At 39.5% G+C, this 17,537-nt stretch overlaps 1 protein-coding gene across 1 annotated transcript in view; it reads left to right on the plus strand.

Moving 5' to 3' along the window:
* LOC126469934 (serine hydroxymethyltransferase, mitochondrial-like) overlaps window positions 1–17,537 on the plus strand; it is a 119,982-nt gene that overhangs the window by 42,122 nt on the left and 60,323 nt on the right. Inside the window, exon 3 of the mRNA XM_050097333.1 lies at window positions 535–614. Within this exon, the coding sequence (XP_049953290.1) occupies window positions 535–614 (80 nt within the window). The remainder of the gene's footprint in view (window positions 1–534; window positions 615–17,537) is intronic.

Below are 17,537 nucleotides of genomic sequence, written 5' to 3' on the forward strand. Positions count from 1 at the left end.
ATAAAACCATCTGATTTGAGCAGGTGAGGATTCTCCTGTGCTGTAATGTTCAGTAGTTCACATAACTTACCCTGTTGGAGCTGCTTTCAAAAAATGAAACACAGAATTTTAACGCAGATCCATGAGCAGAAATCCTTTGTTGCCAAGATTAATGCACTTCAGATACGATGGTTAACTCATAAGATCTACAAAATCTCACTTACAGTGAAAACTAGTGAAAAAAATAGAAGACATTTACTCACATCTTTGAGGATAACATGTCGCACTGAAATAACATTTAACAACAGTGTCTTTTGGTACTCATATGCAGTTCAACAATGGAATAACTGAGGCACATTCTCAGTGTCACCAACATAACACCACCATATAAAATTTTCACTTTCTTCACAATATGTACTTCAGTAGAAACTGTGTAATACGACATTCCAAAAACTGGAACAGTGGTCTAATACGGGTTAAGATGTTTACTTCTTATTTACACTAAAATCCAAAGTAAGTGTTCATTCTACAAGTAATACTTTCTAATGATTACAGAACTTCTGCAGCCGAGCAGCACTTGAAGCCCTCGGTTCATGCCTGAATAACAAATATTCGGAAGGTTACCCAGGACAAAGGTGTGTTTTGAAAAACATCCAGTTGCTATTAGTAAAGGTTTTGTTTTTGTTACAAAGGTCAACAGCAGCTTTATTCACTGGCGCACTACATCTTGTATCTATCTAAAATATTATCTGCTGAAACTAATCTCTTATTTCTGAAAATCCTATGCTATTATTGCAGCAACACAAGAACGGTTTCAGATATCAAGTAGATGTAAGTTGTAGCCTTTCTGAACCAAGCAAGTTCAATTAAATTAATTGGATTGAATGGTTTCATAAAATTTTTTGTGTTCTTTGTTTATGATAGACCAATGATAAACTGATGTTCAAAACTTGAGGACAAAAGTAACTTTCCCATGTCACTCCCAAGTAATGTATCTCAAGGAAACTTTGACCATACATAGACAAAACTGCTACAATGTTGTACAAAAGCTAACTGAAAGAAATATGTAATGAGAAAAACAGAAATGACACTTTTAATATAAAAGACAACTATGACACTAAATTTATCATGATTCATGATGCTTCCCTGCACATTACTAAAGGTGGCACATGTATCTTAGTAGGGAGTGTGATCACCATGAATGGCAGTGCTTGCTCTACAACTTGGTCCCATGCTGACCACGGGGTTGTTAAGTATTTCTTGTGGTAGGGCATTCCAGTCCTCCACTAGCACAGCTGACAACAGCAGGATGGTCACTGGTGCATGAGAACATGTTGCAATATGCCTCCCCAACCCATCCCACACATGCTTGATGAGATTTAAGTCACATGGTAATGGGCATGCAATTCCATTCTTGGAATATCCTCTCATTCCAAGAGCTGCTGCACCTGTGCTGTTCAATGCGGTCCCTCATCGTGACCCGTAAAAATGAAGTCCAGGTTGAACGTTACCCTGAAAAGAGACATGTGGGGGAGGAGTGCAGTGCCACAAAAAACTCTGACCAGATTAGGATGTCAGTAAGCCCATGAAACTTATGCCTTCCCACACCAGAACACCTGGACCACTAAAACAATAATGTTCAACAACATTGGACACATCCTCGTATGACAGGAGTTGGGAACACTTTATGCACCCAGGAACATCAAGCTATGGCAGTGATACATCTTGGGAAAGCTACTTTTTTCCAGTAGTTTTTACATGCCAGTGTAAATTGTGTGCCCAACATGACCTGGATGAATTTTGTCTGATATAATTTATTTATTTATTCTTTCCTTGATCAGTGTTTAGAGCAATATTGGATACGTGTGATGGTTTCTAAGTATTACTGGTATTATTTGTATTAGAATATTCTTGCACAGTTTCAAAAAAGTATTTAATTATTTCAGGAACAGTGAACAGCTGTACTGATGTATTTTAAGTTAACTTGGTGTAAGTGTTGACAAAAATAAAATAATTTTGTTAATCTACATTTAATACACTACACTTAAAAAATCAAAATAATGTGACAGGGGGCCCTTTTTACAGAATATTAAAGTTTCTTGGTGTTCCATTCCTGGATAGAGCACAGGAAGAAATATTGGCTATATGCCTCTGAGAGTCATTATTAATTTAATTTTTTCTTCAGTTTCTACAGGAGCAAAACATAGGGAACTTAAGTACAGGTTATCTCATGAAAGATGCCTGGGAAGGCTCCATAGGTCGTGTGGCAGTGCCACTGGCTGCCACCATGCTGGAGCCTCGGACACTAATCTGCCAGGAGTTGGCTGCATGTGCGCTTCCCCTGAGTTAAGGATAAACAACATTGCCATCTGATTGGCTATTTTTTTAATTTTTTTATTATTATTATTTTTTTTAATAAGAGGTGGAGCCCCTCCACGCCCACACCGGCATGATGGCCAACACAAAAGGTCTACTGCCATCTCTGCATAAGGGTTAGTATTCACTAAAGTGAGGCGTCGCAGGATGTGGGTACTGCGATGTTTGCATACGTCTGGTTAGAATTAACCATTAATACGCGCTCATCTGGAGATAGATTGGTCGAAATCTGACGAAGGGTAGCGGTTTGAAGGGCAGAGGAAAAAAATTGCCAAAGCAAGAGCCAAGGGAAAAAAACCTCTGCGAAAGTTAGGTCGGGCGGCAAGAGCAGTAGCGGTTGTCTTGCTGCCTGCGATAGGTTGTGCAAGGATAGGCTTTGTTGGTAGTGGGTATCATGCATGTTGATACCTTGACGTTGTGCGTTTGTGCTGCTCGGCGGCTAGCGCTGGGTGCTGGTACAGAGTCCTCGTTCAGCGTCCTGCAACCTGCAACAGTTACGTTTGTTATCGGTCTTGTGTCCGATAGGTCATATACTGGAGGCATAGTGTGAGGGAGTGTTGGCAGATTGTTCGTGCGTCTGTGGGCGAGCTCGTCGGTGTCCCTGCTGTGGCCTGTTGGTCGGCTCTAATAGCAGCTGGTAGTTGCCAGTCAGTGTTGCTGATATGCAGGGGCTTACCGACATTTGTCGCTGTTTGCGTATGTTAGTTTACCATAGGTGGTTATGCTCTAGCTAACAGTGTCTTTTCAGCTTACCTTTATTTATAGTAGGTGCTCAAGATGATTTCCCTCTGTGGTAAAAGCAACCTGGCGTCTCCTGAACACATTAGCAAACACTTGACGAATTTTGGCTGCCGACAACTGGGAAATGACTAGCCAAACCCTGTCTTCCAACTCTTTGAGTGTGTGGGATTGGTTGCATACACCTTGTCTTTTAACATTCCCCAAAGATAAAAGTCACACTGATATAGATACGGAGAACAGTGAGGTGAGTCATCAAAAACACTTTGTATAGCCGTCATAAAGAAGCATTGGTGATGTATGGTCTCGCATTGTCCTGCGTGAAATAATGGCACAGCTTTTCGTTAGGTGGTAGTTCACGAAAAAATGGATGCAGTATATTGTTCACGTATCTGTCACAACATATTGTTTTGTGGAAAAAGATTGGTCCAATAATTCGTCTTGCACTAATTGCACACCACACTCCTGTTTTCACATCGTGCAGAGGTTGTTAAGGTAATTCATGCGAATTTTTGAGCTCTGGCATCAATTGTTCTGAGAATTTACTCACCATGACAAATGCAGCGATGCTTTGTCAGAAAAAAAAAAGCGTCTTGGGATAAACTTCCCCATTGTGCACAGACTGTAACAGTCAGCTGCAATAACGACATTGAGCAACAGTATTTGAGTTCCTCAGCTAATGCACTACCATTATTTTGTACAGTTTCAATTTTGGTTTGTGCACAGCTCTGCGAGCAGATGCTCTTGACACACTTGTCTTGAGTGCAAATGGTCCAGAGATTTTCTCGGACTTCTTTCCAGGGCCTCCCCTACCTCATATAAATTTTTTTTTCCCAGTTCAAACCATAGGTTCTCTAGGCCTTCATTTGTGTAACACAAATCCAGTCTCCTGAAATTTCTTCACTAATCTGTGTATTGTTGAATCATTGGGAACATTCTCCACATACAATTCTCTTTTTGCATAGTTCAACACAAGAAACACTTGTTGATCCTTTGTGTATACCATACCGAATGGAAACTTGATAGGAAACTCAAAACAAAACATCTGAACATCCAGTCGCACAGTATAGAACACACATGCACAGTGTTTCTGTTTGAGGACCGGGCCCAGCAAGATACAGTAAGGGAAAGCCCTGGACTCGGCACAGTTACAATAATGACATCTAGCAACAATGTTTGAAGTGATTAAACTTGGCAAGAAAACTCGATAAAAACACCAGTACACCAGTCGCACAGTGTAGGGGGCGCATTCAAAGTATTGGCGTCAGAGAACTGCACGTAGCGACAACCAGCAGACGCAGTGCTGCAGTTGGCAAACGCACCATGTGACATGTGGACCGCCTCCTGGACTTCTTTCATGAGAAACCCTCTACATTTGTAATTTCAAGCTGAATGCAGACTCTTGGATTTTTTTTCTAAGCAGCTGTTCTGGATACTTGTGGTACCTTCTTTGGTATGATTATCAGTTAAGATTTTCAGTATTTTTTGCTATATCATCAGTTGAACCACTCTGTTCCAGTGCAGACTATCTTCGTATAAACTGTGTCCCATATTAGCCTGGCATCATTGGATCTCACAAGTATCTTGTATACAACTGCTTTCGCAAATAAACTGAATTTTTCCTTGTGTCCTTCCAATAAATGAGTCTTGCACTAGCTTCCCTTAAGAGTGAGTCTATGTGATTATTTCACTTCATATTCCCGCATGTTACGACAGGTTATGTGTATGGTGTAGCTGAATCTAGTAGAGACTCCTTAATCAGTAGGCAAAGATTGCTATAGTTTTCCATTTCAGAAGTGGCCAACTTGAATTTAAGCAGTGGAAGGAATGAAGATAAGTGCTCACCATAAAGTTGAGTATAGAGTATTTGATAGGAAGATAAACAAGATTTTTCAAATTCTAAGTGGTTGCCATTGCAATTTTACTGGTCAGAATTTCCTTGTGAATTAACAGTAAGTAATTAATGTATAAACTGATCAGTAATTATCCTATTTATCTTTCCCAGGGGCACATAAGGTTTTTCATAAGTTTTTTGCAGTTTACGATGTTCAGAATAGCATATTGTGTTCTAACGGCACAGAAATTTCCAATCCAGTCACAAACCTGGTTATATGTGCCGTACAGACTTATTTATGTTGGGCATTGTTGTGACGTCAAATCAACAGCTTCTCGAAAATGTAGAACACAAGAATGTCAGATCCATACAGTTGATGCTAACCAGTTCTTTGGATTTCGTGTGTAAAGATCCGTAGTTGCTTCCATGATGATCATTGTTTTCTCTATCCATATTAGTTTCATAGAGATCATTCATTCCAGATGGTTCATTGCATTTGAGCTCTGCATAAATTCTAAAAATTTACTACAAATAGATGTTAGTGATATAAAACAGTTGCTTAGTGGATCAGTTTTTCCGCATTTGTTGTAGATGTGTGCCACCTGAATTCTTTTACAATCACAGCGAACACTTCCCTGTACTATGGATTTGTTGTAAGCTACAGTAAATGATGATTGGCAGACAAGTTTTAGAACATTAACTTGGGAGTCACTGACAATCCATACATATACATATACATTTTTAGAAGTTTTGGAAAAGATCTCAAAATAATATTTTTCCATGGTAGTCATTGAAGGCTTTAGTATGTGCACATTTTTCCAGCCAAACACATTTAAATTAACATTTGCATATTTGCAGACTTAGACGTATTTTTTGTACATGTTATGTAGTAGGTACTGTCTTAAAAAGTTTCCTGGCATTGTTTGTATGCCAAGGGAGATATGATAGTTACATGTTTTCTACAGCTTGACTGATTGATCTCTTGAACATAAGCTATAGCTGAGATACTTGTCCATTGTCTGAGCTAAATGATTGTATCATGCAGTCCAAGAACTAAAGTAACCTTCCGTATACCCATTTTACAGTGCATACAGACTTTTCTGTGTATTTTAATAACACTGTGTGTTGTAACTCTGCTGTGTGTATTGACAAAAGATGTATAATGATAAAGTCTCACTACATCCATGTCCACTATGGGTGCTGCCTGCAAGCAAAACTGGCCTCTCCAATGGGCTGATCATGTGAGACCAGCTAACCAGCAGATTTAAGCCCAAGTGGTAATGAACTTGATCTGGTTTCCTGTGAATCAGCCAGTGCCGTGTTCTGATTTACCTGAACAAGAATGCTAGATTTACAGACTCTGCAAAAAAATGATGTGAGCTGTTACTCCTGTTTTGCACTTAGTGTGCCTGCATGTGAGGTTCCTAGAGTGAAGTTAGGCTTTGATATAATTATTTTGCCAAGTAATTTAACTTAGCTGTTATGGGGGTTCATACAGTGTAGGCTTTCACGGCTGGTATTGTCTTCACTTAATAGTTCCGGGCTGATAGGCCGTGGTTGATGTATAAAACTTTCCCCTGACGTTTCATCTCCAACCGCAGGAGATGTCATCAGAGGTAGAGCAGCGAAATGTGGGTATTATAGGGGTGTTTATCAATACCCCCATGCCTGTGTTGCTGTACTGCAACTGGCCTTTATTCAGTTTAACCTGTGCATGTTTTCATGTGGCTCGGTAAACTAATTTTATTGTGAACTTACTGGATTTTGTTTCATGTTGCAGTGTACTTCTGCTTGTGTAATAGGCAATTGTTGCCGTCGAAGAGCAATTATTGATCTCTCCCTATGTGAACATTCCCAGAGGTGGTGGTTGGTTATTTGGCAACAAATATCTTTACATTAAGAACAGGGTTCCACACTATTTTACATATGTACAAGTTGACTAATATCTTTACATTAAGAACAGGGTTCCACACTATTTTACATATGTACAAGTTGACTAAGATTCATCCTGAAGTTCTCATTTACTTTTACAGATGAGTTAGATGGTCAATAGAAGAGTACAACATAAACTTTTATGCTATACTTGACAGCTATTCTTGCCCAAAACTTTTTGCATGCAAATAGTGGTTCCCATAAGAGGCAGCTGTTGTAACTTTGAATCTGTGGATTTTGACGTGTATTCAGTACACCAGAATGGAAAGAGAAAGAGAGAGAGAGAGAGAGAGAGAGAGAGAGAGAGAGATTTCTTCCAAAGACAGTGTCCTATCAGATGAGGATTTTTGCCGAAATGTTCTTAGGAGGAAAAAAATGTTATTTTCTGAAAATTGGGATCCAATTGCCTAGATCTTCTCCATGTCAAACTAATTCTTCTAGCCACTCCACATATGCTGCTGGTTGTGTGTTAATTGCTGTTAGAAGCGGTTTATCTTGTCGCAAAATTGAAGTAGATAGTTCCTGTGGGTTAGTATGGGCAGAGGTCATTGTTGGCAAGTGGAATAAAGTAATAATTGGATCCTTTTACAGACCTCCCAATTCTGATAATACAATTGCTGAAAGGTTCAAAGAAAACTTGAGTTTGATTTCAAACACGTGCCCAACTCACATGATTATAGTTGGTGGTGACTTTAATTTACCCTTGATATGTGGCGAAAATACATGTTTAATTCTGGAGGTACACACAAAACATCATCCAAAATTGTGCTAAACACATTCTCTGAACATCATTTCGTGCATTTAGTTCATGAGCCCACGCGAATAGTAAACGGTTTGTAAAACACACTTGTCCTCTTAGCAACTAATAATTCTGAGTTAATAATGAGCATCAAAACGGATACAGGATTAGTGACACACAGGATTGCCGTAGTGAGATTGAATATTGTAATTCCCAAATCCTCCAAAAATAAATGAAAAATATACCTATTCAAAAAAGCAGATAAAAATTCACTTGACACCTTCCTGAGAGACAAGCTCCACTCCTTCCAAATTAATAATATAAGTGTAGACCAGATGTGGATTTAATTTAAAAAATAGTATTGGCAGCAATTGAGAGATTTATACCAAATAAATTAACAAACGACGGAGCTGAACCTCCTTGGTACACAAAACGGGTCAGAACACCGTAGCAGAAACAATGAAACAAACATGCCAAATTTAAACAGATGCAAAATCCCCAAGATTGGCGATCTTTTACAGAAGCTCAAACTTTAGCACAGACTTCAATGAGAGATGCTTATGATAGTTTCCACAATGAGACTTTGCCTTGGAGAAAGTCCAAAGAGATTCTGGTCATTTGTGAAGTGTGCTAGCAGTAAGAAGCAATCAATGCCTTCTCTGCGCGATAGCAATGGAGATACTATCGAAGACAGCGCTGCCAAAGCAGAGTTATTAAACACAGCTTTCTGAAATGCCTTCACAAAAGAAGGCGAAGTAAATATTCCAGAATTTGAATCGAGAACAGTTGCCAACATGAGTAACGTAGAAGTAAATATCCTCAGAGTAGTGAAGCAACTGAAATCACTTAATAAAAGCAAGTCTTCTGGTCCAGACTGTATACCAGTTAGGTTCCTTTCAGAGTACGTTGATGCAATCGCTCCATCCTTAACATTCATATACAACCATTCGCTCGATGGAAAAATCCCTATCCAAAGACTGGGAAGTTGCACAGGTCACACCAGTATTCAAGAAAGGTAGTAGGAGTAATCCACTTAATTACAGGACCATATCATTAATGTCAATATGCAGCAGGGTTTTGGAACATGTATTGTGTTTGAAGATTGAAAAATGAAATGAGCATATGGCATCGTTGGCTGGGAGGCCTCTATTTGGGGAAGTTCGTCCGCCAAGTGCAAGTCTTATTTCATTTGATGCCACATTGGGTGACTTGCACGCCAATGATGAGGATGAAATGATGATGAGGACAACACAACACCCAGTCCCCGAGCAGAGAAAATCTCCAACCCAGCCAGGAATCTAACCCAAGTCCACTTGCATGGGAGACAAGCACGTCACCACCCAGCTAAGCAGGCGGGCTTTTCGAACATTATGAATTACCTTGAAGAAAACAGTCTATTGGCACACAGTCAACATGGAGTTAGAAAACGTTGTTGTGAAACCTAACTAGCTCTTTATTCGCATGAAGTGTTGAGTGCTATTGACAAGCAATTTCAGATTGATTCCGTATTTCTGGATTTCCGGAAGGCTTTTGACACAAGCGACTTGTAGTGAAATTGCGTGCTTATGGAATATATCATCTCTTCTCAGTTATGTAACTGGATTTGTTATTTCCTGTCAGAGAGGTGATAGTTCGTAGTAATTGACCAAAAGTCATAAAGTAAAATGGAAGTGATTTCTGGCGTTCGCCAAGGTAGTGTTTTAGGGCCTTTGCTGTTTCTTACTTGTGTAAACGATTTGGGAGACAATCTGAGCAGCTGTCTTAGGTTGTTTGCAGATAACGCTGTCGTTTATCAACTAATAAAGTCATCAAAAGATCAAAACAAATTGCAAAATGATTTAGAAAAGATGTCTGTATGGTGTGAAAATTGGCAGTGGACCCTAAATAACAAAAAATGTGAGATCATCCACATGAGTGCTAAAAGGAATCCATTAGACTTTGGTTACATGATAAATCAGTCAAATCTAAAGGCTGTAAATACAACTAAATATCGAGGAATTACAATTACGAACAACTTAAACTGGAAGGAACACACAGAAAATATTGTGGGGAAGGCTAACCAAAGACTGCATTTTATTAGCAGGACGCTTAGAAAATGTAACAGATCTACTGAGGAGACTGCCTACACTATGCTTGTCTGTCCTCTTTTGGATATTGCTGCGCGATGTGGGATCCTTACCAAATAGGAGTGATGCAGTACATCGAAAAAGTTCAAAGAAGGGCAGCACTTTTGTATTGTTGCGAAAAAGGGGAGAGAGTGTCACTGAAATGGTACAGGATTTGGGCTGGGCATCATTAAAAGAAAGGCATTTTTTGTTGCGGCGGAGTCTTCCCATGAAAGTCCAATCACCAACTTTCTCCTCCAAATGCGAAAATATTTTGTTGACGACACCAATCTACATAGGGAGTAACAATCACCATGATAAAATAAGGAAAATCAGACCTTGTACGGAAAGATATAAATGTTCATTCTTTCTGCACGCTATACGAGGTTGGAATAATAGAGAATTGTAAAGGTGGTTTGATGAACCCTCTGCCAGGCACTTAAATGTGATTTGCAGAGTATCCATGTAGATGTAGATTTATTGTAGGATGAAATGTGATCAAAATTCACAAGAGTATACACTGTAATGATACATGAAAGAGTATGAGGAAATATCACAATCAGCGTGTTCAGTTTATGAGGGGGTACCCCCCCCCCCCCACCCCCAAACACAGGGGGGAAGAGGGGGGGGGGTAACATTGCCATGGGTGGAGCTAGTGTACTACGGATTTCTGCCACTAGACGTGTGTAACGCAGCTCATTGCCAGTTCAGTGCTGCCTGTGTTGTCGACTTGACTTGCTGTGTGCATCTGCAGTGATTGTTTCTGCTAGCTCTGTTTTGTTCTTGTTTTGTTTTTTATGGTGGCAAGTATAAGTGAACAATATGCATTTGTGAATTTTTGTTTTCTACTCAGTAAAAATTCTGCTGAAACTTTTTTTAATGTTGAAAACAGCTTAGAAAGGTTATTCTATGGGAAAAACTGAATTGTACAAGTAGTTTTCTTGATTTAAAAATGACAACATGTCGATTGATGACAAACTTCATTCTGGACATCAATCAATTGCCCGAGTCGGCGAAAATATTGGAACAATTCGAAAGACAGTGCTCACAGACCATTGACAGACAATTGATCAACTGTCAGAGATTAGTGGGTTATCATGGAGTTCAGTTCAGCTAATTTTAACATAAGATTTGATAATGAAAAGGGTTGCTGCCAAGTTTGTTCCTTGGGTTTTGACTGACAGTCAAAAGGAACATAGAATTCAAACATGTTGTTCTTTGAAACAACAACTTGACACTGATCCAGATCATCTGTCGAAGGTCATTACTGGTGATGAGTCATAGTGCATGAAAAGGGGCATGAAAGGACACCGTTTTGACAACATTGAAGAAGTCAAGGAAAAGAAATGAGGGAGGAAGCTGTCAGCCATTTCTAATGATGACTGCACATAATGTTTTGAACAGTGGAAGCAACAGTGGGCCAAATGTATTAGCTGTAATAGAGGGATATTTTGAAGGGTATAAGATGGTTTTGTAAAAAAATTTGAAAATATATAGCTTTTAAAAAATAATTCCAGTTGCAACCCTCTGGGGTACTCCCTCGTATATATGTTAAATGGAAAATTTAAGTGTATTTCACTTCTGTATTTTATTCAGACTTTACTTCATTTCTATAAAGTGAGTAACTATAATGTTCATTATACAGTTTACTGAAGAGTTTTCATAGACATATCATTTAGTTCACCTTAGTTCATTTCTCCATACCAATCTTTTTCTCTTAAATGATGTTTGTTAAAAATTGGAGAGCTAAAAATGAATTGTGTAAGTGTTCTTCTGATGAGTCAAAGGGTCATCTTTCCTTCATTTACCTTAATATATGTAGTTGTATGCCTTGCATTTGAAGTCAGGTATTACTCCTGTAATCCAAAAGTCAGTTTCTGGATACTACGTATACTTTTTATGTGGACAGTATTAGCCCAACTTTTACGAAGGATTGTACATCCAGGTGTAAAACAAACTCATTTGTATTTACGAGTTGCCTTCAAGTTCTAAGGCCTCCGATTTTTTTTCTCCAGACTGGAAAGAGATAGAAACATGCGCATTGTTTTAAAATGAGGCCGCGTTCATTGTCAATACGTCCCAGAGATGGCAGCACTGTACGGCAGATGGAATTTTACCACCAGCGGCGAGAATGAGAACTGTTTTAAATACTTAAAATGGCGACATTTTCCTTACTTGAACAGCGTGCAATCATTCGTTTTCTGAATTTGCGTGGTGTGAAACCAATTGAAATTCATCGACAGTTGAAGGAGACATGTGGTGATGGAGTTACGGATGTGTCGAAAGTGCGTTCGTGGGTGCAACAGTTTAATGAAGGCAGAACATCGTGTGACAACAAACCGAAACAACCTCAGGCTCGCACAAGCTGGTCTGACGACATGATCGAGAAAGTGGAGAGAATTGTTTTGGGGGATCGCCGAATGACTGTTGAACAGATCGCCTCCAGAGTTGGCATTTCTGTGGGTTTTGTGTACACAATCCTGCATGACGACCTGAAAATGCGAAAAGTGTCATCCAGATGGGTGCCACGAATGCTGACGGACGACCACATGGCTGCCCGTGTGGCATGTTGCCAAGCAATGTTGACGCGCAACGACAGCATGAATGGGACTTTCTTTTCATCGGTTGTGACAATGGATGAGATGTGGATGCCATTTTTCAACCCAGAAACAAAGCGCCAGTCAACTCAATGGAAGCACACAGATTCACCGCCACCAAAAAAATTTCGGGTAACCGCCAGTGCTGAAAAAATGGTGTCCGTGCGTTCCAAAGGGCACTACGGTAACAGGTGCATCCTACGAAAATGTTTTGAAGAACAAATTCCTTCCTGCACTGCAACAAAAACGTCCGGGAAGGGCTGCGCGTGTGCTGTTTCACCAAGACAACGCACCCGCACATCGAGCTAACGTTACTCAACAGTTTCTTCGTGATAACAACTTTGAAGTGATTCCTCATGCTCCCTACTCACCTGACCTGGCTCCTAGTGACTTTTGGCTTTTTCCAACAATGAAAGACACTATCTGTGGCCGCACATTCACCAGCCGTGCTGCTATTCCCTCAGCAATTTTCCAGTGGTCAAAACAGACTCCTAAAGAAGCCTTCGCTGCTGCCATGGAATCATAGCGTTAGCGTTGTGAAAAATGGGTACGTCTGCAGGGCGATTACGTCGATAAGTAACGTCAGTTTCATAGATTTCGGGTGAGTAGTTAATTAGAAAAAAAATCGGAGGCCTTAGAACTTGAATGCACCTCGTAAATATGAACAAGACACTGAGGTAAGTAAATCAGGTAGGGAGGGTAAGCAAGAAAGTGACAAGTAGTTGTTGGTAATCGAGTAAAGCAGAAGTGATTTCTGACATTCCCCAAGGTAGTCTTATAGGTCCTCTGCTGTTCCTTATCTATATAAATGATTCAGGAGAGAATCTGAGCAGCTATCTTAGGTTGTTTGCAGATGATGCTGTCATTTATCATCCAGTAAAGTCATCGGAATATCAAATCAAATAGCAAAACAATTTAAAAGAGATATCTGTATGGTGCAAAAATTGGTAATTGACCCCAAATAGTGAAAAGTGTGGGATCATTCACATGAGTGCTAAAAGGAATCCATTAACCTTTGGTTACACAATAAATTGCTCAAAGCTAAAGGCTGTAAATTTAACTAAACATGTAGGAATTACAATTATGAACAACTTAAAATGGAAAGAACATGTAGAAAATGGGGGAAGGCAAATCCAAGACGGCATTTTATTGGCAGAACACTTAGAAAATGTAACAGATCTACTAAAGAGACTGTCTACACTATGCTTGTCCATCTTCTCCTGGAGTACTGCTGTGCGGTCTGGGTTGCTTACCAGATAAGATTAATGGAGTACATCGAGAAAGTTCAAAGAGCAGCAGCACATTTTGTATTATCCCGAAATATGGGAGAGTGTGACACAGACATGATGAAGGATTTGGGGTGGACATCATTAAAACAAATGCATTTTTCATTGTGGCAGAATCTTCTTATGAAATTTCAGTCACCAACTTTCTCCTCCAAAAAATATTTTGTTGATGCTGACCTACATAAGGAGAAACTAACATCATAATAAAATAAGGGAAATCGGAGCTCGCACGGAAAGATAATAGGTGTTCGTTTTTTCTGCATACTGTTAGAGATTGGAATAATTGTTAATTATTATGAAGGTGGTTTGATGAACCCATGGCCAGACACTTAAGTGTGATTTGCAGAGTATCCATGTAGATGTGGATGTAAACTCTTTATAAATTAACACATTTTTATAATATTTCCGTGCATTGGTGGAAGCTTTCTACGCCATTTTATTCCTTAGCATAGGAATAAGGTGGCATGTAATCAAATGAGAGAACTGTTAGATAAATATCAGTGACAGAAGTGCTGCAATTTTCTGTTTTTTGCATTCTTCCAATTGATGTGCAGTAATTAAGACCAACTTGAAGCCAAGACAACTGAAATCTCCATTCAGGTGAGTGATTAGGCTAGTGAGCTCTTTTTTAATAAATATTTGGTGATGAAACATGCTCTGATGTGACAAAAGCCATGGAATACATCCTAATATCATGTCGGATCTGCTTTTGCCTGGTATTGTGCAGTAACTCGACGTGACATAGATTCGACAAGTTGTCTGAAGTCCTTTTCAGAAATATTGATCCGTACTGCTTCTACAGCCATCCATAACCATGGAAGTGTTGCCAATGTTCCATAAACGTTCGATGGAATTCATTTTGGACGATCTGCATAGCCGAGTCATTCACTTGAATTGTCCGGAATGTTCTTCAAACCAGTCGTGAACAATTGTGGTCTGGTGATATGACATCTTTGTTTGGAAACATGAAATCCATGAGTGGATGCAAATGGTCTCAAAGTAGCTGAACAGAACCATTTCCATGCAGTGATCAGTTCAGTTGGGCCAGAGTACCCAGGTCGTTCCATGTAAACACAGCCCACACCTTTTATGGAGCCACTACCAGTTTGCACAGTGCCTTGTTGACAACTTAGGTCCGTGGCTTCATGGGGGCTGGGCCACACTTGAACACTACCTTCAGCTCGTACCAACTAAAATTGGGACTCATCTGACCAGGCCATGGTTTTCCAGTCATCCGTGGTCCAACCAGTTTGGTCATGAGGCCAGGAGAAGCGCTGCAGGCAATGTGTGATGTTAGCAAAGACACAAGCATCAGTTGTCTGCTGCCATAGCCCATTAACGTCATATTTCGCCACACTGTCCTAATGGGTACGTTTTTTGTGCATCCCACATTGATTTTTGTGGTTATTTCGTGTAGCATTGATTGTTAACACTGACAATTCTACGCAAATGCCACTGCTCTCAGTCATTAAGTAAAGACCGTCGCCACTGTCTTGTCTGTGGTGAGAGATAATGCCTGAAATTTGGTGTTCTCAGCACAATCAGCACAATCTTGACACCTTCGATCTCGAAGTATTCAATTCCCTAACAATTTTAAATGTGAAATATCCCATGTGTCAAGCTCCCACTACCATTCTGTGTTCAAAGTATATTAATTACTGTAGTGTGGCCATAATCACAGCAGAAAAGTACAAGTTACAGCTCCGCCAATGTTCTGCCCCTTTTTTCCGTGTGTACAGGATACTACGACCATCAGTATGTGTGCAAATCGCTATCCCATGGCTTTTGTAACGTTAGTGTATGCTGATACTGTTGGTCATAGTAACCACACCAAGCCCAAATCCTTGCTATGGGACTGATATTACCTTATAAATTTTATCTTTTAAAATGTTTTACAAATTAAAATTAATTCTTAAATGTAACTAGTGATAGCTTACTTTATTAACATGGCAGTGATGTAGCCCAGAATTCTAATGCTAGTGACGTGTGGGTTGTAATAAACCCCATGTAGTTTTTTTACATATTTTGAATATTTTAACATGGAAATTAGTGGTTGAATCACCTGTAAGTTATTACTATGGGTTACTATTATACTATATTTTATATACAATGACAACAATAAAACAAAATATTTATTTATTAATTATTAGTTACATACCATTTACAAATATTGAGTCATACAATACTGAAATTAATGATTTGTGTCCAAAGCTATTGCATTGAAATAACTGAATACATTAAATTTACAACAAAAATCCATATGATGTAGGAAAACACGAAAATGTTTCCTGTTACTTGAAAGTACATTTTGTTTAGTGATCTTTTTTCCTTGTACATTTCACACAATGCCTTTTTTCTTAACTTTGTTGGGAGGCTTTTGAGGTAATGGTTGTGTTGACTTTTGTTGAATACTTGCAGCCATTTCTCTTGGTAGATTCCCTTTTATCTTTGATTCACTTTGCATCTATTAATTTCAGCAACAAATTCTTTAAGAATCTCCAATGTATACATTTGGTTTTGAGATTAGAATCATAAATTACTTGGGCATTAATTCCTGCCACTTTCATTAGAGCAAATAAGAGTGTCAGTGGTCATTGCCTACTATGTCTTGTTGTGTGTGTGTTGGGGGGAGGGGGGGGGGAGAATCTTCTTGAGTACTCTTTGACTCTCCTCAAGATTCTCATCTCTGCCACTTGTTTTTTCCTGTAATCTTTCTTCTGTTTTTGCAGCTGCCAGTTCCATACAGTAGTAATGGAGGGATCATTTTTCTGTCTTTTCTCATTTTGTAGTTAAGTTTTTTTCCATCTTCTGTGTGGGATTTCATCTATATCATAATCGAACCTGTAATCATAGCTCGTGCCACAGATCAGGTATTTAAATTGTGACACATGTTCAGTTGCTTTGATTTTAATTACTATCTTTGACCTCTTTCCTGTATTATTATTTTCATAATCTGAAAACATGAGGGGCAGTCAAATGAAAATGGAACACTCCCACAACTGGACCATGGAATGATTCCACTCAAAAGTAGTCACCAAACATATTAAGACAGATACCCCACTGGCTGAGATGATCTATTCCTGTTTCTTAGAATGCGATCGGCAGCTAACAGATCCACAACTACATCCATTCTTGCACTTTCTAATCCAGCTGAAAATAACGCCCACACATGTCTTTTCAGGTCACCAGTGATGTGAAAATCACATGGTGAAAGGTCCAGTCTGTACAAATGATATTGCTGTATTTCCCAACCAAATCACTGAATCGTAGCCGTTGTCCAGTGGGCAGTGTGGGGCAGGTGTTATCATGCAACAGGATGACTCCTTCGGACAGCCAAATGGTAAACAGCAAAGCCAACTGTGGAAACATTCCACATATCCCCCACTAAAAAAATCCAAAGCTATTCACACAAGTTCTGGTAAAGTCGTGATGACCTCCTCCTCCTCCTCCTCCTCCTCCTCCTTCTTCTTCTTCTTCTTCTTCTTCTTCTTCTTCAACTGCAGCCATCCTCTGCTTGTAAAGTTGCTAGAGCGTGAAACCGTAATCAGTGCACAGTGCTATGAAAACACTTTGTAGAAACTGGGTTGCATCATAAACGCAAAATGCCCTGGAATATTGTCGAATGGAATCATCCTGTTGCACGATAGCACCCACCCCCACACTGCCAATTGGATGAAGGCTACTGTTCAGCGATTTGGTTGGTAAACTGTAACATCTTCCATACAGCCTGAATCTTTCACCTTGTAATTTTCATGTCTTTGACAACCCAAAGAAAGACGTGCATGGTGAGAAAGCACCAGAATGGGGGAGGTTGTGGATCCACCGGATGCCGACCACATTCTGTGAAATGGATTGATCGTCTCTTCTCCCAGTGGGATCAATGGTGGAGGAGATTAGTGTCTAACGTCCTGTTGATGATGAAGTCATTAGAGCTGGAGCACAAGCTCAGGT

This window comes from Schistocerca serialis, chromosome 3 (assembly GCF_023864345.2).
Source record: "Schistocerca serialis cubense isolate TAMUIC-IGC-003099 chromosome 3, iqSchSeri2.2, whole genome shotgun sequence".
NCBI lineage: Eukaryota > Metazoa > Arthropoda > Insecta > Orthoptera > Acrididae > Schistocerca > Schistocerca serialis.